The sequence below is a fragment of the Crinia signifera genome, chromosome 1 (assembly GCF_055691185.1).
Source record: "Crinia signifera chromosome 1, ASM5569118v1, whole genome shotgun sequence".
NCBI classification, from domain to species: domain Eukaryota; kingdom Metazoa; phylum Chordata; class Amphibia; order Anura; family Myobatrachidae; genus Crinia; species Crinia signifera.
The window spans coordinates 371,225,706-371,248,455 of record NC_139217.1 but is presented as its reverse complement, the minus strand read 5'-3'; the positions used below and the strand labels follow the sequence as shown (position 1 = coordinate 371,248,455).

The following is a 22,750-nucleotide window of genomic DNA, read 5'->3' as shown; positions in this document are numbered from 1 at the left end:
AATGTGAAGCTGTGTCACCAATGTGAAGCTGTGTCACCAGGACCATATCAGAGAAAGGGATTCGAACGGTAAGTTCTTACAAAAATCCCTTTATCATTAAGACCTAGGGAGTGTAGTGTTTGTAAGAGAAGAGTGTGATCGACAAATCGACAGATTGTCAAACGCAGCAGAAAGATCTAGAAGAATAAGTAGTGAGTAATAGCCTTTAGACTTAGCAGTTACCAGATCATTCACCACTTTAGTCAAAGCTGTCTCAGTGGAGTGTTGAGAGCGAAAGCCTAACTGAAGCGCGTCTAATAGGGTGTTAGAGTTAAGAAAGTTTGTGAGGCGAGAGTAGACCAGTCTCTCCAGTAGCTTGCAGAGAGCACTGGGTTTGTTATGACCCGTCGCGGTGACTGTTCACCACCTTACAGGCCCCTCAGCACACTGTTTCTGCTTTCCCCCATCCGTACTCGCCTCCGTTGGTTCTTCCTTCTCGGCGGTCTTCTTCTGGTTTTCCTACAGCGTGTGCACACGCTGTTTGCCACTGCCGTGGAGTTCACTGGGACAAATTCAAGAAACTGGCCAGGCGTCCGGCCTGTCATTGCCTGAAAAACATGAACTGTTGGTAGATCTTGATTACAGGTTTGGCCACCCCTGGTCTAAAGCCTCATACACCCAGGGGTGGCCAATCCGGTCTACCAAAGATCTACCACCAGTTCATGTTTCAGGCAACCTGTGGGTCTATAGTAGGAATAAATGCAGCACATGTTTGAAAATGTGACAGTTAGTAATGACTACAGCTGTGCACCAGGTGGCGATACCCTGCCACCTGGTGCACAGCTGTAGTCATTACAGGTCTTAGTACATTTGAAAATGCGGTAAACACTTCGAAAACTGGAGTTTTACCGCATTTTTCCCTTAGTACATCCTGCCCAATGACCTGTAAGGTTTACCTTTATATAGGAAATATAATCTTTTTTTTAATGTAACTTTTTTTCTTTGAATTTGTATAACAACTGTGAGCAATGCTGGCATTTTCAGTAGATACATTGGCACTCAAAGGGTTAATCCTGGCAGCCAGACAGGAATATATGACTGACCTATTCATGTGCACAGATGATGTTCAACCTCAATTTATTCTTTTTTTTACACCTCCTTTTAAAAAAAAGACTTTTTAATAAACATTAGTGTTGATGACTAGTTAACTGCAAACTGTTCAAGAGCCCTTTGAAATGCAAGTCCTGAGACTGACAAACTGCCCCTCCCCCACCCCCAATACTGCCACCAATACCCACTTTCCAGAATGGCAGGCAGGCTCCCAAAAATTGGGTGGTCCACCCAGCCCTCAGGAAGGTGGGAAAGTCCCCTGCTTTCCCTGGAGGCCTCCCTTTGCCATCCATAATAGAGTAAGGAGGAGGGGGCAGTAATGTCGGAGGAGGAGGGGGCAGAAATGTAGGAAAGTATGTAGGTGATGTCTTAGAAGTTCCACAGCAGCCACCTCCATTAAATACAACAAAGATCCTCATGGACATCCTGGATTTTTTGATAGGCAGACTTGGTGGCGCCCCCCCCCCCCCAGATCCTGGCGCCCTAGGCAGCTGCCTAATGGTAGAGCCGGCCCTGGGTGTGTATACATCCAGTCTAGGTTTAATTCTTGTAAATCCATTTCTGACATACAGTATATCTGTTATATAGCTATTCATTTTAAACTGCCTATAACAGATGGACATCACTACTCTTTTTTATGTTCTCACCCTATATATCTTTGTATACCTTTACATCCCAATATGTGTGCTCTGATTTCATCTTTGCACATCAGAGCACCGTGACACCATACTTATATATGTGGCACTATACAAATTAATAATAACAACTGTAGTAACAATAATATGTAACATTGGTTGTGATAGGTTGCCCTTCAGCTCCTGGAGATAGCTGTATCTCGTGGACAGTGGCTCATGTTACAGAACTGCCACCTTCTGGTGAAGTGGCTGAAAGATTTAGAAAAAGCATTGGAGATGATAAGGAAACCACACCCAGACTTCCGCCTGTGGCTCACTACAGATCCCACCAAAGACTTCCCTATTGGAATTTTACAGAAATCCCTCAAGGTAAATATACTCCCCCGAAAGGATTAAACAGCTGAAAACAGAAAGTCATATCAATACTAACTGTCCAGGGACCCCCTGAATATAATAAGGACCTGATGCTGTTTTATCCTGTTGATGCTTATCTGGAAGTCCTGTACCTATAAACAGTTTATACGTGTGCTCTGCAGGTTGTTACAGAACCTCCTAATGGGCTGAAGTTGAACATGAGAGCAACATACTTCAAGATCACCCATGAAGCTCTTGATGCATGTCAGCATCCTGCATTCAAAACCTTGGTCTATGTCCTGACCTTCTTCCATGCGGTGGTGCAGGAGAGAAGGAAGTTTGGGAAGATTGGCTGGAATGTGTCTTATGATTTCAATGAGTCTGATTTCCAGGTATGGTCATTTGGCATTACTTTCTGTCTGTACTTTCCAACATCTTTAGGAAGTAAAAGTGGTGACTGAGGGGCAGATTAATCAAGCTTGGTGAAGTGATAAAGTGTTTTCTTTTTATCACCGGCCAATCAGCTCCTAACTGTGAAGTTACAGGTAGGAGCTGATTGGCCGGTGAAAAAAAACAGACACTTTATCACTTCACAAGCTTAATAAATCTACCCCTGAGTCTACAAATAAACCTGCTAGATCAGCCTTAATTTATATATTCATACTGCAAGGCAGCGTTACAGTGATTAGTTATGTATACCATTATAACAGTGCCCTGTCTGTAATGCTATCCTCATGCTGTGAGGTTCGGGATATCTTGTCAGCATTCCCCAAGCTGACCTTCATAATTCGACTTGGTCAACATGTCCTCAACATATAGGCATAGTAAATGCAGACAAGCAGTTTTCAGCCTAATGTCGACCCTAGAACTATTGTTATTTCCATGTCAACATTTAGCTGGCCTCATAATATTCCACATTCTGGTGTTGACATTATGAATGTCAGCATAGTGAACTCTGCCATGCAGCGATAAAGTACACATATATTCAGTGGCCCGGTATTGTATGGTCTCCCACTTATATGGCCAATTTTGAAATGGTTTCTTAGCAAGGACATCTCCCTAATCCTAGACAGATTTTGGTTAGAAATGTTTGGAACCCCGTACTAACTCTGTAAGAGACTGTACATACATTTGTAGCATAAACCATATATACTGGAGTATAAGCCTACTTTTTCAGAACATTTTTTAAGCTGAACCCCCCCCCCCTCGGCTTATACTCAAGTGAGGGTCCCACTTGAGTAAATAAGTTTTCCCAGTTTTTTTGTTGTAAAATTAGGTGCCTCGGCTGTGCCTCGGCTTATAATCAGGTCGAATTATACTCGAGTATATACGGTATATCGACTGCATACTTCACACCTAGCGATTCTGAAGCATTCTGAGCGATGCTAGAACACTCAGCATGATTGCTCAGCACACAGCAATGTCCTTGCTTATATGCAAATCTTCCATTATTTATAGGATGTGTATGTAGACACCTGAAACCGCTTAGAAACGCAAGGCATATATAGATGTTCCTATCTAAATACAGCTTGTGGTGTGCCCACGTGCTTCACATTGTGCCAACGTGCAAGAATGAGATGTATTGCAGCATGACATATTTACATAAGACTAGAGGGTCAGTGTTCAGGGTGTTACCCAGTTAACAGTGAGAGCCTATTCATACCTCCCAACATGACCCTCTGCAGGAGGGACACATTGCTCTGCCCAGGACTTCCCTCTTGATGTATGATTGCCATCACCTGTGGTGAAACACCTTTCTTATCAATTAACCTGTTCAACACAGGTGCTTGCAATCATACATTAAGAGGAAAGTCCAGAAGCAGAGCTATGTAGGGACTGCTTTCTAACATATGATATGGCTAAGTCTATTGAGAAAAAGACAAACTCCACAGTAATGGAACAAAGACTCAAACTCCTGATTGTTACGCATGTAATAAAGATTCCCTCAAATACTGTAGGTGCAGATCTCTAAGGTGAATATGGATGTACACTTACTGTACAGAACATGGGATATTTTATTTAATGCTTGTTTAGATTGTTACTGTTCTAATGAACTTAATACTGTATGTGATTTTCTTGTCCATATCATGTTGCACTAGTTGCATTTTCAGTGTCATCATTCTGATTTTATTGTTTGTGCCCAGGTGTGCATGGAGATATTACATACATATCTGACCAAAGCCTACACCCAGCATGATACCAGGATACCATGGGGAAGCCTCAAGTACCTAATTGGAGAGGTTTGTTTCTCTTTTTACTATTTCCCATATTGTCCTTGGCTTCTACAAACTCCAATATGAAACAGAAGTTTCTACATGCATCTTACTGTAAGTCACAAAGAATAAGGTGTTCTAGCATCTTATTAATACAGTAACATCCCAAACATACTGTAGATTACAATTCATGGTTACTTCCGAGGAATATTGGATGAGCCATAATGTCTATAGTGGATGAGTTCATTTTCATCTATCTTTATAGGAGCAATTCATTTCTAGGCTGTTTGTGACATGAACAAGACTTTCAGACCACCTGACCAGCCATCCAACATGTCTGACCAACTAAAACAGTGCTTTACACACTGAGCCAACGTTTTCCCCAACCCCAGCCAAACGGATGGCGCTTTCATCAGAACAGCAGACTTCCCTCCATATTGTCATGTCACAGAAGTGTCTGCCTACTGCTTCATATTTTAAGTAAATACATCTGTGTGCAGGCCCCTGCTAGATACTACTAGAAACTATACAGGAATAGAATGAAGGGGCTGTTATGTGAAAGGTCACTGCAACAACGGCCTACACACAGAGAGCTTTATGAGCTACGTTACTGTGTATAGGTAACAAGTCAGACACAGTTGTTTTGATCATTATTATATGGTTTACTTTAGATTTTATAAACATTGAATGTTTTGGAGGTATCGGCCTCCCCACAAAGTAATTATTAATAATTGTTCTCTGCACCTCTGTAGGTGATGTATGGGGGACGGGCAATTGACAGCTTTGACCGTCGTATCCTCACCACCTACATGGACGAGTATTTGGGTGACTTTATATTTGACACATTCCAGCTGTTCCATTTCTATAAAAATGAGGAGGTTGATTACAAAATTCCAAGTGGAAACCAAAAAGACGACTATGTTGGTAAGGTCTACATCATTCACGTGTTTGGGCACAGTTAGGGCAGTATTCAATGACGCTGATTCGCCATGTTCTAAGGCGAATGTGTGCTATTTTCGTGCTGTAAGGCGAATCTTTTTGCTGAAAAACTGATTTGCCCTATTCATCGTGCACTATTTGCTGACGGCAAACAGTGAATGACGGCCAATTTGCCGTCTGATAGTCGCCGCAATTCACTGTGGTTTTTCAAAGGGTTTTTTCACTGTCATTCGCCGTGATTCGCTATGAGTCTATTCAATGATCAGATGGCGAATTAATTTCAAGGTCATGTTCGCCATGCTTCACCGTGTAGCAATCGCCATCTTTTTATGGTGAACTGGAATTTGAACTTTTAAAATAAAGTTTTTTTTTTTTTTAAATTTGATTCAAAAACAATCAGTAATTTTTTTCGGTGAAGGGGCATGCTATTTTTTTTCATGAATATATATAAAAAAATTTTTTTTTTTACACATAACAGCCAGCAGGGGGCCGAGAGCAGAGAGACGCTCATTAGATATTCATATCACTGCTCCCGCTCATTATGCCCGAGCGGGAGCAGTGCAGCGGCTCCCTTCCCGAGTCCCTTGCCAGCTCTCCCGGGGGGCAGCTTGTGCTGCCTGTGTCCCGGGGAGCCCTCCTTCCACCCCACATACATTCTGGGGCAGGCAGGGAGACTTCCATCTCCCTGCCTGCCGCCGTCCCCCGGCATCCTCCGGCGTTCGCCGCAGGGGTTAAAATTCACCGTCAGGGGCAGTGAGCCCCTGCAACGTTGAATAGGGCGACAGGGAGGGCTGGCAGCGAATGCTCCAGCCCTCTGGAAACGGCGAATGTGCAGCGAATCCTAAACAGGATTCGCTGCACGTGCCAAAAATCTTCATTGAATAATGCCCTTATTGTGTATAGGAGAACAAAGCGGTAACCCACATTCTAAGAAACTGAAATGTATATGTTAAACCATTACATTGTATTGTTTGCACAGTATTTAAAGATTGCTTTTATTTAATATTACTTTTTCAACAGAGGAGATAGAATCACTTCCGCTTGCTAACACCCCTCAGGTGTTTGGCCTCCATTCTAATGCTGAAATTGGATACTACACACAGGCAGCTCGCGATATGTGGTCTCACCTCCTGGAGCTCCAGCCACAAACAGGTGCCTGCACTTTGAATACACACACACACACACACACACACACACACACACACACGTTTACATTCACATTATGTATTAATTGCTATATCCATGTATTGGGATATTCTGGAAATGATGAGAATTTATTATTAGATATGTGAGCTACCTTATTTAACTGGCAGATGAGTAAATGGGGGTGGACGTGGGGGGGGGGGGAGCGTGGACATGACATAAAAGAGAGTGACAAGTTTCCTTAGATGTTGGTGCCTCAAACCTTTAAACATTACACATGTGCTTTACTTTATATATGTGTCAGTATGGTTAATTTTAATGAACTATGGGCCTAATTCAGACCTGATTGCTGGGCTGCTAAGTTTTATAGCCCTGTGATCAGCTATACGCCGCTCCGCCAGAGTGACATCACGCCCCGTGCAAGCCTGTAAATTGCTTAGCAGGGCTTTATGAAATCAGCTGGATCGGCCAATAGCTGCAGTCCATTCACAACCGCTCACAATCCAATGATTTTCCACTGTGCGCAGTCTGTATGTAGCCCAGGACTTACTCGGCGGCTGCGATAGAAACAGGCTGTTCGGGGCCGTAACTGACATCACACAGCTTTCCCTCAGATGCCTGGGCATGCCTGCATTTTCCCTGACACTCCCAGAAAATGCCCAGTTACCACAAACAAATGGCGGCTTCCTGTCAATCAAATTGTGTATGGCCAGTAATAAAGAAAATTGTCAGGAATATTTTTCAGGAAGGTCTCATGCATGCCTACTATGGGCCGTACGCATGCGCTGTCGATAATCACCCAGCCTGCGAATTTGCAGCAGTGCAATCAGGTCTGAATTAGGTCCAATATTACAAGAGTTAATCTGGAAAAAAAGATATGTCTTGTGAACAGAACTTGTTTTATTTATCAAAATAACGAAAGCAAATTTGTCATGAAATGACATTGATCTAGCTTCTCTGGCATCTCTCCTTGGCATGCCCAGTTACGTAGATGTGGCTCTCTCCTCCTCCACAGCTCCCTACCTCTCTTCACTGATCTCTATCCACACTCCCTCCCGTCCTCTTCGCTCCATCGCTGACCGCCGACTGACCTCTCACCTAATCACCTCCTCCCACTCCCGTGTCCAAGATTTCTCTCGCGCTGCCCCCCTGCACTGGAACAACCTCCCGCCACCCATCAGGCTATCTGATTCCCTTACCTCCTTCAAGCGCTCCCTCAAAACCCACTTTTTTCGACTAGCCTATCCCTCCTCCTAACCTCTTTTGATCCTCCTATCCTGCCTCCGTTCCCCTCCGTTCCTACTTATCCTATTGTATTTCGTTCGTCCACCCACCTATTTTTAGTATGTTAACTCTTATGAGCAGGGCCCTCCTTCCTCTCGTACTCACCCTACCTCATTACCTCACCTGTGCTCCTGTCCTGTTCTTCCCTTCCTCTACTTCATCTTCAGTCTCCTTGACAAATTTGACACCTACTTCTGAACTGATGCTGATTTTAGTCCTACCAGCTATACCCCTATTTATACTGTATCTTTCAACACACCCTGTACGTTACCTTGTAATTTTTTTTTTTTTGCTATGTACGGCGCTGCGGACACTTTGCGGCGCCTTATAAATAAACGTACTACTACTACTACTACTATGTGCCATATATCAAATTAATCAGCGCAGTCTTCTTGTGTGTCTTAGTCACATTGTGCTGCGACTAAGATGCATGTTCATCAAGAAAGATGCCAGACTTTAGCAGAGTGGCACGAGACTTGGTGACTCACTCATCCTGAGCTACATGGCGTATTGAGGCTGGATGAGTGAGAACACATCTGTGTTATACGGCCGATGCAGTAATGTTTATAATCAGTGTCTATGTCATGCAAGACATGGACAATGTTCTGTACTGTGAGTTTCTTTATTGCTTTGTCCATACTGTTTCTGTTTTTGTACCTGCGGACCCCTTTGTGGTGCCATATAAACAAAGGATAATATCATCACACCATTTGTATAAACGTAAATGTTTTGCCTTACTATCACCCCAGGAGAATCAGGCACGGGTATAAGCAGAGATGAGTACATCGGCCAAGTGGCAAAGGACATTGAGAACAAGCTGCCCCAAATATTTGATCTGGATCAAATTAGAAAGAACTTGGGGTTGGAAATATCCCCCACCACTGTGGTGTTACTGCAGGAATTGGAGAGGTTTAACAATCTGATCATCCGCATGTCCAGGTCCCTGGCTGAACTTCAGAAGGTGATTCAGAGAAAGAGCGGTCAGAGAGAGTCTGTGTCATGCTGTCCCATACCGTATAGCCCTGTACTGTATATGGATTAATAGCTTTTATATTGAGCAGTGTAATTGCCATTGTCATTTCCCATTGCTGTCCCTGTTTTACCTAACAGTAAAGGGGTTTAACATTAAACAGAATTATTTTAATACATCATAGCCCTCACTATCACATTTATAATTGATGCTTCCGTGTGTACTGTGATAAAGCAACATCAAAGGCAGTTATGTGTGTAAGTCATACAGTATGTGATTCATCAGCTCAGCCATGCCATTTGCCCCTTGTATTGTGACAATATGGCAAGTAAACACAAAGAGATTCTGGGTGCTTCATAGTGAGCCACCGTTTGTAGAAGCCCAAATGTCCCAGGGGAGTCACACTGTCAGGCCCTACAGTATATCTTTGTACTTGTAGTGTATTTAGCTAGTGAAAATAAACCTCTGTTGTGCTGAGCTGATCCACCTCTGTTGGTTACTACTTCCTACTCTGTTATCTGCAGGCTTTGGCTGGGGAAGTTGGAATGAGCAATGAGTTAGATGAAGTGGCTCGAGCGCTTTTCAATGGGCAGATTCCTAACATATGGCGCAGACTGGCTCCTGATACTTTAAAGTCATTGGGAAACTGGATGATTCACTTCAGAAGACGTTACAATCAATACACATCATGGGTAAGATACAAGACTAGTCGCATCCTTTTTGTACTCTTGGAATTCTTTTCAATTAAATCTTACCAGATTCAAATAGATGCGCTCTGTCATTGGCAGCTCAGCCTGCGCTTATAAGCACAATTATGATAGGCTGATTTCTGCTGGCATGTTCATAGGCTGCAAGCAGAAATCAGGTCAAATAAACACCCTATGAAGCCGCCAAATGCTCACAATGGATTATTGAGTCTGCCTCTCAGTTGTGAATAATTGCTCTAGCTACTTTCTGAAATAATACAATTATGGCTTCAATATTTATGCTATGATATTATTATCCTTTATGCATATATTACCAGCATATTATGCAATGACTTTTATATTGCTATACTGGGTCGGACCTGGGTCCGCCATTTTCACGTTAAACCTGGGTGGCCCATTATACAGAGAACGACCCAGGTTTAAACCTTCTTATAACCCAGGTCGAATTGCCAGGTTGGACGACCCAGGTTATAAGCTTTAGTGCTTTCACACAGCAACTTGACCCGGGTCGACATGTCAGCAACCTGTCAATTACCCGGGTTTGAGGTGCTGTGTGAAAGGGATAAGATAAAGTTTTAATCTATTAACCACAGCCCCACTGATTTATATCAGCAACATTAATTATGTTGCTGTTCAACATGCTACAGTGCAGATGCCTACAGTCCACTGGTAGGGCGCATCTGTGTCTATTGGATTCAGTTCTGGTGTTAGAGGCTGGAGAAAGGTGATGTTAGACCTATAGTTTGTGTCATCTGGTGTTCCCATATACAAAGTGAGTTAATGATGTAGAGTCAGCATAGAAATATGACATGTTTATATAAATTGCCCTAAATTGATACATTCATTTATTGTTTCAGGTGAATGACAGTGAGCCAAACGTCATGTGGCTGTCAGGGTTACATATTCCGGAGTCCTATCTGACTGCTCTTGTCCAAGCTACATGCAGGAAGAATGGATGGCCACTTGACCGTTCCACCCTGTACACTCAGGTTACCAAATTTCATACAGCTGATGAGGTCACAGAGAGACCAGGACAGGGTGTGTATTTGTAATGTGTTCATTATTTTACAGGAACTTTAGCCATATGTACTGAAGCAAAAGTATTTATTTGTGTATAGCTGGGTATACATTAGATATTTTAATCAATATGCTCAATAACGACCATCTATAATGATGTTTTTGTGCATATCGTCTAGTGTTTATGCATTATATGGTTAACAGTGCACGCTCCCATGAATCTTTAGTGAGCCCCTCTGCCGTTTGTACATGATGCTCAATCATGACTATAATGACAATGACAGGATTGCTCCTTAATGTGACCACTGTACAATATTGTTTGTAAATTCTTGATGACATGGCATCATTTGCATTGTCATTTAATACCCAACTTATGACATCTACATTGTGTCAGGGTTGCCTACTTTTGGGCTGTCCTTTTCCGGGAGAGGGCTGCAAAGCTAGCTAGAAGAAGAAGAGGGCGGGGATGGCGGCTGTCCTGTGGAAGGGGCAGGGCTAATCTACTTAACCTGTTTGGATGTGGTCATTGCGATTGCATCATCGTGGCCACACCCCTTGCTGTGAATTGCCAGTATTACAGACATTTCACAGTGGGGGGGCAGGGCCTGATGATGCGATTCGTGTCATCGGGTCCCTCCGTACCCACTCCGAGGGGTATTTGCAGGAGACTGAGGGGATTCCGGAGGACTTGCCTACCTTTCCGGGAAGCGGACCAGATTTTCGGGAACCTACCGGCCATTCTGGGAGGGTAGGCAAGTATGCATTGTGTGGAGTCATAGGACTGATCGATCTGATTCAGCTTTAGTACCGAATATAACATTATGTCCAGCACACAGTCATATACCATACTGCAGCTGTTACCCACACAAAATAGGGACAGATGCGTGTAGACAATAGGTGCCTTTAAACACTTTGGTACAAAGGACAAGTTAGGCCCATTATATATATATGTCCTTCATAATATCATATGTATTTCTGTTAAACTAAATGTAAACTCTGAAAGTGTGGTGTTTATGTGTCATACCTCCTCATTGGCTGGTCATATTCAATCCCAGAAAAAGAGCCCTTCAGCAACAGGGTTATTACATGTAATTAATAGGCTATTTCACTCTAAGGAGTTAATTTGATAAAGGTTATCAATTGGAAATCAATTGCTAAACTGCACATTTTATCAGTTTTTTAAAATGTCAACAAACACAACATCGATTTAGATCTATTTAAAATGGACCTTTTAGTAAATTTACTATTCATAGTAAGTGAGAACATATTTTACAGCACAAAATAAAGGTTTTAATTTTGCTACTTTCTCATCATGCACTTGAATATACAATTAAAGTCCAAAATGTGTGCCTCATTTGCTTTTCTCTAAGTTTATGCTGCCTTTACTGCAGTCATTTGTGCACGCAACATGAATTCTATCTCCTCATAACTTCTGTGCAGGATGCTTCATTTCTGGCCTGTATTTGGAGGGAGCTGACTGGGACATAGAGAAATCATGTTTAATTAAAAGCAAACCCAAAGTCCTTGTCGTGGAGCTTCCTGTATTGAAGGTTATCCCAATTGAAGCTCATCGTCTCAAATTACAGGTAAGTCACCAGAAGGAATAATTGTTGGCCAAATCGAACCTTGTTTTTACAATAGATCCCTGAGAATGTATATGGCTAGTGACATATGGGTTAACATGGATTATGTACTTGTCAAAGGACACTAAATAACTTTGAATGTTCATTACCTTTAAATAATATTGTTATTTGCAGATTATTCTATGCATGTGGTCTGGCTGGTAGATCTACAATGACCACCGATGTTAGAGTCCTTCTAAAGCAGAGTTGGCCAAACCAACGGTCCACGTTTTCCAAATAACCTACTGTAGCTGGTGCACAGCTGTAGTCATTGCTAACTGTCAACGAATGCTGCATTCATTCTTACTATAGCTCGACAGGTTGCCTTTTAAACCGCAACTGTTGGTAGATCTCTATGACAGGTTTGGCCACCCCTGTTCTAAAGCAATAGTACATTCCAACATGCTGAATATAGAAAAACAACTGATTCAGGTTGGATCATTTATGCATTTGCATTGCTATGGATCACATATGCTGAGCTGCTGTGAGCAACTTAACATATACGATCCAACCTGAATTAAGCCCTATATACACATTTACAAAACTTAAAGCAGAGCTTAGCAATGCTCATCAATGGTCACAATCAACTACCTGCATATTACTTGGCCACCTTGGACCTTAATGTCGGAGGTCAGTATTACTTGTTCTATTAATGCATAGCTGTAAGAGAAGCTTTTGAAGTTTCCAAATGTTTTGTTGTGGAAACTGTTATCTTGTTTGACACGTAGGAAAGATGTCGTTATCTACTGACTACACCATATGTTGCCAAAAAGCATGTTCTTCCCTTACATAATTCATGAGGGTTGTAATGGCGTATGAGAGGAGAGATCTGGTGTATCCAGGCTTATGATAGAACAGGTGCCGTGACTAGGAACTGGGTGTCTAAGGTGTATGGTTAAAGAGAATTGTATGTACAGTAATTAATCATCTTTTATGTATATAAAATGTTCTGAATATCTGTATATATTAAAGGTAGAAGCTTCATGTAGCTTTTCTGGCTGTTTTATATTCTCCAGAACACATTGAAGACGCCCGTCTACACTACATCTATGCGGAGGAATGCAATGGGAGTTGGTTTGGTGTTTGAGGCTGATCTCTACACAACGAAGCACATTTCACACTGGGTGCTGCAAGGAGTGTGCCTCACGCTCAACTCCGATTAGATTACCACAGAGCAGCATGTGCCCTTATTACCAATTGTCACAATAACAGATGATATATTTTTCATGTTAAATGTTTATATATTTAGATATATGTAAGATAAACATTGAAATAAATGGTGCTTGTCCAATGATTGCTTTCATTAATATGGCTTTCAACATTCATTCAAACCCCCGTATTAAACAATAAACCCTATGTACATAGAGAAGATGAGAAATGCTATAGTGAAAATGGGATACATCAAATACTTGTTCATCAGGCCTAATTCAGCTTGGCCTATTAGGACATTCTTGCACAAGTGCGCATGCATGCCTGCCGCAGCACTGATGCGCAAAGGCTCAAACTGCGGAGAAGCTGTGTTGGGTGGGAGCAGTCTGGACAGCTTTTGGGGTGGTTCGCGGCAGCTACGTCCGCAGGTATAGGAGTACCATAGAAATGCGAATATAATGTGATATCATGGGGAGTGACCAGGCATGCTGGGCGGCCTTGCCCTGTGCTGGGCAGTCTCTGGCATTTTAGAGAAAGAAGTCACAGTTTTACTTTTTGAAGCAAAATTCTGACTGAATTAAATGATGATAAAGAAAGATAAACACAATGGGCCTGATTCACGTTCAGAGTGTGCGCTATAAAGTTAGCAGGTGGAATATACTATGTGCCAGCTTTGCTTGTCTGTTACCTTATAGGAGGGGACAGTCTGACAATGGTTTCTGGGAAGGTAATGATGTGAAAGGCTAAGTTATATATGTGTAACTTATAGGTGCTAGGGCTTTCTTGTCTTACTAGTTAGCTCATACCGTGCCTATACTATTGCTGATGCTTTTTTGTTAGGTTCCTATACACAGTACTGCGCCGGTCGGGTCCAGGAGAGAGGGGATAGGGAGGCATCTCATGCGGCTATTCCCTCTCTCCTGCAAGCCGGGATCACCACCACCCACATGCCCGGCACATGCATGCACTACAAAGGTCGCACATGCACAAATGCCAGGGCCGATTAGGAGGCCCAGTCCGCCACTGCAATGGACACAAAAGTATCACCATTATATGTTGTTGTGGCATGATCAGCAGCAGACGGAGTACTTGCTTTTAATAGTATTTCATTTATTTCAAGTTCGCAGCAATGCACATTACATTGATTAGTGGAGGTTATTAGTGAGTAATCCTCAGGGTGTTATGTCCACTAAGGCCAAACAGCAGTCAATGACGCCAGTCCCTGTCACACAATAACTCGCTGCCAAAGTTCAGTGCAGGACAGAAAGGCTGGGTATTGCTTTGATTGATATGCCTAGATTAGATGGGGTTTAGCATACAGGAGCTTCTTACTACTGGCACTGCCTCTTAGATCTTGGACATACTTGTCGTCACTTGCTCATAATGTAAGTGCCATCAGAGCCAACACAGCTAGAGCTGTACTGAGCTGAGCCAAGGATCTGCTGTACAGGGTTATAGAACAGTAAGATAAAGCACTGATGAAACATTGCAAGTACAATCTGCAGCTACTAATGAAATAACCCAGATAATGGACCAGGTCATCGTCATGCTCACAGCATGCAGTGACTGTCATAGTGAGAACAGAGCTGCATGTTACAGGGATGGCCATGCACTTATGCAAGTGGGAAGCCACAAACACCAATACAGAAGATAAGGAGTAGGAATCGGGTTCCCAATAGCATGCAGTAGGGATGTGAGGCTCCTGTCACACTGACACATGTATATTTGGTGTCAAATGCTGGGTGTTGTGTGTTATGTGCAGGGCGTTCTGTGTTATGGGCATTGTATGAACCAGGACATTGGGACAAAATAATAATAGATTCCAAATAGTCTGAGGATCAGTACACTTCCCATCTGTCAGCATTTCCTTTGCCTTCAGGCTAGAACCAGCTTGGGCCAACCAGGTGCAGTCCAAGGCCAGATGGAAGCAAACCAAATAGTGGAACCTCCAAAGCCGACTTATCTTCCTTTCTGCCATTAGTTTTTCTTTCATTTGCGATGTGCATTTCCAAAACAGGAACGGTCTCTGACAAAATATCAGTAATTATGTGGGATGCAGTCACTAGGTCGACACAAGGGGAAGGTCGACATTCATTGGTTTGACCACTGAAGGTCGACACGCATTAGGGCGACGCACCTGAAGGTCAACATGGGGTTAGGTTGACAGGTAATTAGGTAGACATGGGCTAGGTCGACAGTCAAAAGGTCGACACGGAGTGTTTCACTCTTTTTGTGCCGACAGGCAGTATTTCATGCCCTACCATCCACTTGGGCGTGGTGGGAGAAGATTATAGAGTGCAGAGAGCAGCAAGGCACCGAAGCATGCATACGAAGGGATGCGGCACACTTTTTTAGTGCCTTTGTTGACTGTATCGGGAAAAAAAAAACTGAAAAATTGCATGTCAAACTTTTGACTGTCCACCTAATGCATGTTTTAACCTTAACCAATTTCAAGCTTCAGGTGTGTCGACCTTGATGCATGTCGACCTTAGTGCTGTCGAGCAAAATAAGGACCTAATTGAAATACTGTATACAGTATGCTTTGTTATTCATGTCACAACCTGGAAGTTGGGGAGAAATCAGAAAAAACTGTGAAAAAAACCCCGTCGACCTAATGACCTTTTGCCCTAGAACCATGTCGACCTTTTCCTATGTCGACATAGACATATGTCGACCTTTTCCCATGTCGACCTAATGACTGTCTACCATCATGCTATAGACCAAATGACCGCATCCCCACTGGATTTCACTGGATTTTATTACCTTTACTCTGTTTCATTTTCTTTATATCTGCTACTGATAAAGCACACAAGGCAAAGAACGCTGGAGGCATATTTTTTTCCAGACCATAAATAGATGTAGACATAGCTTTGGCTTATTTTTGGCTGATATTACTCCTAAGAGACTATTTTCTTTGATACTAAAATCAGAAATGTTTATTATATTCGAACAAATTGCACACACATAACTGGAAACACACCGGTTCTTCTTTGGAATGCCTACAGGAGTCCCAACAACACACAGGCCAGTAGTAAATGATCATCGATCCATGAGGGAAATTACTAGTTTTAAAAACACCACATTTGCCAATTGAAACACTTTTTATTTGGTATTTATTTGGAATTTTTAATTTTTAATTCTGTTTACGGTAATTTTCCTATTTATCTTACTCGGCCATAGGAGCATCAGGACATTGTGGCAATACAGTACAGTGTGCTGCTCATGTATGGGGGTTTTAAATTGACAAATCAATGGGAAAAAAAATGCATTTTCAACAGGCCAACATTTAATTAATGTTGACATTATGAATTCAACATCTGACATATCGACTTGCTGCATTTAGTGGCTACAGGCACACAAAACTCTGAATTCCTCCTTTAGAGGTGAGGAGAAGCATTAGTCTTTTATACTTTAATATACAACTTTTGAAATTTATTTTATTCCTTCATTTATGGTGCCAGCACTGTAAGTATAAATGTTGGTGCCGTGTGCCAGAAAAATAATTGGTGCCCCCTCCTCCCATATTCAAATTAGGGCCAGTGTATGTGCCAAAAATGTAGGGCTGTGGCTACATGGGGAAGGGTTGTAGCCACATAGTACCAATTCACCTTAAACCGCACAGTAGTGACTATTTGTCACATTACACCACACAGTACAGTAGTACCTCTTATACATGTTACACCACCCAGTAGTAACCTTATACACAGAGCTGTAACTAGACATGTTGGTGCCTTGTGCTAGTAAGAGAATTGATGCCCCCTCCCCTTTATTCAAATTAGAGACATACACATGATCATCATACAAACCTAAATGCAATCATCCTATGCAAGAAACCGCTCTAGATGTAAGTATACATATTTCTTTACAATCCTATCTCCCAGGACCATTGTCTATAAGACAATCTCTGAGAACACATTAGAGAATGAAAAGTTATCCAACTGTTGCTTAGTCAACTTTATAAATAACCTGGTATACTGGCCACACACATTGATAATGATCACAATACCAAATACTTATTATTAAGAACATGGTAACTGCAGTTAGAAGATGGGCACAAATTGCTGCTATTGACCCAATGAAAGGTCCTAGTCAGGTCAGAGACACCAAAAGACTACATCAGTGTCCATTTTGGCTGTGTACTGTATCCCAGTGCTTGAGATAAGCAGGTGGACAGAAATGTCCCACTAAAGGAATATTAATTACTGTAGTAGATCAATACTAGAGAAATATAATCTCACTCTTTATTGGTTTTATATTTGTGCAAGGGTGGAAACAATGATTACGAGGACTCCATACCTGAGTGTCCTGGTATATTTAAATCAACGGTTATTAGCATAGAACTAAAGGGGCATGGTCCACCATTTAGCATTGTTTCAATGGTACTTACACATGAGTCTTCATGTAACCTGCAAGCAATTTACCTTCTTTTACTTTTGTACAAACTGATAGGCGCAATGCCAGACAGATATGATGCGAATATTAGAGGTTCGAGCAACTGCAAATGACCTTTTTTTCTCTGAGAATTGTGCAGCTATTACATACCCTCCAACTGTACCGATTTAGCCAATACAGTACCGTTTTTTTTTAGTAGTCTGTACCGGCTAAATCTCCCTGTACCGATTGTACCGATTTTTCTCTCTATCCCCGTCCACACACTACAAAATGGCCGCTGCCCATACAGTGTATATCTCTGGCCTCTTAGCAGCCACACACCTGCGGTTGCAGCTCCCCACCACCTTTTTTTGCAAGCCCTTTGCTGAGTCACCGTCAATCACTTGTGCAAGGTCGCTGATTGGCCGTGCCGCCGCCGAGTCCTTGGTTCAGGCAGCGCTTGCAGTCCCTCCCCACAGGCGGCTGCGTGTGTTAAAGCAGCAGCAGCAGCAGGAGAGTCTGTAGCATGGAGAAGTGGTAGAGAGGGGAGCAGCATCAAGTAGGGACCGCACCGTGATCAGAAAGGATAATTCTACATTGGCAAAACTGTCCATCAAAAGGATAAGAAAGGGGGTGTGGACACGCCCCTTCACCCATGACCACACCTCTTTTCTGAAGTTGTACCGATTTCTGCATTTGAAATGTTGGAGGGTATGCTATTAGTTTGTAGTAATAAATCCATTTCATTTCAGTTTAGCAATAGTTGGTTGATCTCCTCCCCACTGCCAATAGCAGCACCCTTGGGCTCAACTGGTGCTTTTTACCTGGGTATTATGACTGCTGCAGCAGCAATCTTTATATTCCATGTAGTCCATTTTCTATAATGTTTTGTACTGTAAGTGATTATTTTGTTTTGATCACACAGTTCGTTTATGTTCTGTTTCTGTAAGGTGCTGCGGACACCTTGTAGCACCATATAGAGCAGCGGTTCTCAAACTGTGGGTCCTGACCCCAAAGTGGGTCCCGACCTTCTCAGCATGTGGTCGCGACTCCATGTTGCTGACCATCAGGCTCATGACTTTTTTAATCTCAGTCAGTGATTCAAGGAGTCTGAGACTCTGTTGAATTGTCTGTTATTTTAGACTCCTCCCATCACTCTGTTCCTCCACAATGCTGCTATGTATGTGCTGTCTGCTGACTACACATGTGATCTGATGACCTTCTGCAGTAACTTGCTGGGGTCCTGTCATTATTTTTATTGTCTGATGGGGTCCCAGAGCAAAATAGTTTGAGGATCCCTGATATAGAGGATAGTAATATTTACATCCTAGCATTGACTGCAGTGCATTAACTTTAAAGCATTTTAATTCAATTAGCATAGCATGATCCCCTCTTGTGATTTTCATATTTAGGAAAGGAAGTTTCCATATTTGACAAACATGCTGCATCCTGCTTTGCAAACTGTGCATTGACGATTAGATGCATTAGATGAGACAGGTTGAGTCCAGCAATCCGTACACAGTGTGGGGGTCTAAATACAGGAGACAATTGGTGCCAGTCCTGGGGCCAGATGCACTAAGCTTCAAAAGTTATAAAATGGAGATTGATAAACAGCCAGCCAATCAGCTCCTACCTGCCATGTCACAGACTGTGTTTGAAAAATGACCGGTAAGAGCTGATTGGTTGATTGTTTATCACTCTACATTTCATCACATTTGAAGCATAGTGAATCTGGCCCCTGAAGAGAGGACACTGACTTCCACCATTGCACCAGGTTCTTCTTTATGCACCCCAGCAGGAATAAGTAGGGAGTCCAAGGAGCATGTGTCATGGATCTCTCTGGTTCCGATATATAGGATCGATGGGTGGCTGATCAACAATACCTTGGTTGACCAATAGAGGTCGACCGTGGCTAGTTAGACACGTAAACTTGGTTGTTGGGCTTTAGACCGACAGAAAGTAAGCATCGACAGAAACCTGGTCGACGTAGCAAGTTCGACACGGGTTATCCGTCTTTTTTTGGTGACAAATGTCAGTAGGGTGCCCATTGGCACTGTATATGTGCACAGTGTCCCCTCGCATGTCTTGCTACACTCACCATGCTATACTCCTACGCTATGTCAGCTTGGATAGTAGATTAGGATCCAAGTGGACTGGCATCAGACAAAAGACAAAAAAAAACGTGTGGCCCTTGCTACTGTCGACCAGGTTTATGTTGATGCTTACCTTCCGTCTTATCTCCCGTCCCTGTCTGTCTAATGCTTGATGACCAAGTTTACGCGTCTAACTAGCCAAGGTCGACCTCTGGTGGTTGACCATGGTATTGTCGATCAGCCCTCCGTCGATCCGAAATTCGGATACCGGACTCCCTTTCCCAGTCTGAGTGCTTTTGGGGTGGTGGAAGTAAATGTGGGGGATGAATGTGATCTGCAGGAGGAAGGGCCCATCCAGGGGCGTAACTAACTATTTTGCGCCCCCCCCGCCGCACGTTTTTTCGCCGCCCCCGCACACACCTAACCTGCCCCCCCCCCCCCCTTCTTACCCATACCTGCACCCGCGGTCTGCGTCTCGCCCGGCTCTCTGCCGGGACCTGCCTGACCGTCACGGTCCCGGCCGGCTCCTGCTGCTACAATGAAAACTGACTCTTAGAAAATGGCTTCCCCCATACTGCAGACAGAAAACTGTCTGCAGTATGGAGGCAGCCATTTTCTAATTGTCAGTTTTCATTGCAGCAGGAGCCGGCCGGGACCGTGACGGTCAGGCAGGTCCCGGCAGAGAGCCGGGCGAGACACAGACCGCGGGTAACTATAGCTCCGCAGCCCCCCAGCGGCGCCTCAATTTCTCTGTGCGTCCCCCCGCCACCGCGGGGGCTGTGGAGCTATAGTTACGCCACTGGGCCCATCCCACAGCAGCCGGCAACTGTATAGAGAGATTACCATGTACATGAGGCATAGGGGGACCATGTCCCCTTGAACAGGGATGGGGAATCTTTGTCCATTCAACTGCTGTTGAACTACATTTTCCAGCATGCCCAGCAACAGTTTTAACATGGCCACATAACAAAACTGTAGCGGGGCATGCTGAGATGTGTAGTTCAACAACAGCTGGAGGGCCAAAGGTTCCCCATCCCTGCCTTAGAAGATAACCTGGACTCAACCTCTGACAAGTCCAGGCCCAGTTAATTAGTACCCACACACACACACCATCTTAGCATCTCTGAGAGTATGTCTGGGTGCTGCTGGTAGGGGGTGTTGGTAGTTAATGTGAGAAGAGAAGGGGGTGGGGGGCACACCAATAACTATGTCCCCTCAGGGCTCCCAGTATGAACTTATGCCCCTGATGCAATGTAATTTAAGTAAAAACACCACCACTGGCTCAGTGTGAGTATATTGTCTTATTAAGTTCCATCAGACATACATATATCTGCATTATTTCACGTGCCGCCTGTACAGTAAAGGCATTGTTATACAGTGTACAGAGTAGAGTATTACGTGTTGCCAGCCTTATGCTGCTTGTTGCGCATCAGACTAATATTGCTGTGTTATTCAGTAGAATTGTACAAGTGACAATGCTGTGCTTTACCTTATAGCATAGACGCTGTTAGATGGAAGATTTGGAGCAAGCTTTACATACTGTGGGTTCATATATCACCATATATCACTTATCATTTTGTCATTTGAAGGAACGATTTCAGAACAGCAGAACATTTTTTTTCTCGACAGAAAGTCTGTGTACATTTGGCATGCAGGCTATTCAAAATAATAAGAAAATGGAAAAAAATATCTACCGTTTGTATTTGTCGTCATCACACAGTGCATAAAAAGCAACATATTTGTTAAAGTTATAACATGGTGTTTAGTTGGATATACTAAATATATATTAAATAGTTCTGTCCGTTCCTGAGTGCTTCCTAACAACTTTGCTTGCATTAACCTGATCCACTGCTAATGTTTCAACTTCTGGCTGGGGTACAAGCTGGCTCTGGACAGTGGTGGCATGTGGAATCCTATGTGCGACCCCGATGTGAGCTTTCTGCTTCTTCTCTTTAGCTGGACTACTTGAATCAGAACGAATCGGAGGTATAACAAGAGGCCGCTCTTTAATGATCTGTGTGTCCACCGACTGTCTAGCCAATAAAAACGGAGTTGGGTCAGGCATAGCGTCCACGGGCTCCCGCAACATTATTTTACGGCCATCCGCCCCAAGCCTGTAGACCTCAGCAAAGTCAGCATTAAGGGGAGTAGACAGACTCTTTTTCATTCTTCTTCTTGGAGTCTCGGGTAGTTTTTCCTTTGGGGGAGATGGCTTATAACTGGGCATTACTGGGCTCCCTGGAGGAGCAACCTCAGGTGCCCCACTGGAATTGATCATCTTCTTTTTGGTTGCATGCAGCTGGGATGTAAGGTAGGCAATAGTGCTGGCTCTCTGTTCCAGTTCGCTGGACAACATGTTTAGTTTATGGCTTTTAACTTTTAGTTCTTCTAAATATTTTTTCTCTCTTTCTTTTATTGTATTTTCTAAGACCGTTATCATTGCATTTTTCTGCTCTAACTCCTTTAACAACTCCTTGTTCTCCTTTTCTTTGTCTTTCAGTTGAGCTTCCAGTTCTTCACAGTTTCTCCTTAGCTCAGTGCTTCTTGAAGTACTATCTCCTGGGGAAAAAATACACATGGATTAAAGGTTATGTTTCCTTATGAATGCAGATTTCAGCTTTCCTTAGCTTAGGATAGTAAACAATATAAAAGTGTGGCGACAGTTTAATAAAAACATATTTTTTTGACTGTAGATTAAGTACCTGATTTGAAATACATGTTGTAAAGATTATTATTAAAATAAATAGGATATAGTAAGGATTTTTTTTTCTAATGAGAACAGTGATCTTGGTTTCCAGGTGTGCCCTAAGTAGAGTCAAAGGGAGAAATCTACTAAGATGGGTGATCTATTTCAGATGGGATGTTGCTTTGGGCAACCAATCAGATACTATTTATTATTGTCTAGAAGGTGCTAATTAAATAAGTAGATACTGATTGGTTGCCCATAGCAACATTCCATGTGAAATAGAATTTCCATCTTAGTAAATTTCCCCCAAAGTCTTCCACTTTTGCTTCTGTGCATGCGCATGCGCATAACCATTTACGTGCATGTGCAGACTCTGGTGGCAAATGGCGACTTGCATAGTCGCTGGTTTGTCTGGACGGAGCAGTGCGGGAGTGGGACGGCAGGCACGGGTCACACCCATGGGAATGCCCAGCGTTTA

The 22,750-nt window shown here is 43.0% G+C and overlaps 2 protein-coding genes across 5 annotated transcripts in view; one reads left to right on the top strand and one right to left on the bottom strand.

The window, feature by feature from the left end:
- Positions 1-13,256, top strand: part of DNAH10 (dynein axonemal heavy chain 10) — a 156,841-nt gene extending 143,585 nt beyond the window's left edge. Inside the window, exons 70-79 of the mRNA XM_083150976.1 lie at positions 1,893-2,093; positions 2,261-2,470; positions 4,223-4,318; positions 5,044-5,215; positions 6,251-6,382; positions 8,407-8,618; positions 9,152-9,319; positions 10,192-10,372; positions 11,792-11,937; positions 12,990-13,256. Of these exons, the coding sequence (XP_083007102.1) occupies positions 1,893-2,093; positions 2,261-2,470; positions 4,223-4,318; positions 5,044-5,215; positions 6,251-6,382; positions 8,407-8,618; positions 9,152-9,319; positions 10,192-10,372; positions 11,792-11,937; positions 12,990-13,136 (1,665 nt within the window). The 3' untranslated portion in view covers positions 13,137-13,256. The remainder of the gene's footprint in view (positions 1-1,892; positions 2,094-2,260; positions 2,471-4,222; positions 4,319-5,043; positions 5,216-6,250; positions 6,383-8,406; positions 8,619-9,151; positions 9,320-10,191; positions 10,373-11,791; positions 11,938-12,989) is intronic.
- Positions 13,257-20,868: 7,612 nt separating this feature from the next.
- CCDC92 (coiled-coil domain containing 92) overlaps positions 20,869-22,750 on the bottom strand; it is a 45,961-nt gene continuing 44,079 nt past the window's right edge. For all 4 annotated transcript variants that reach the window (XM_083150935.1, XM_083150962.1, XM_083150954.1 and 1 more), the window contains exon 4: positions 20,869-22,145. In XM_083150935.1, the coding sequence (XP_083007061.1) occupies positions 21,373-22,145 (773 nt within the window). In that variant the 3' untranslated portion in view covers positions 20,869-21,372. The remainder of the gene's footprint in view (positions 22,146-22,750) is intronic.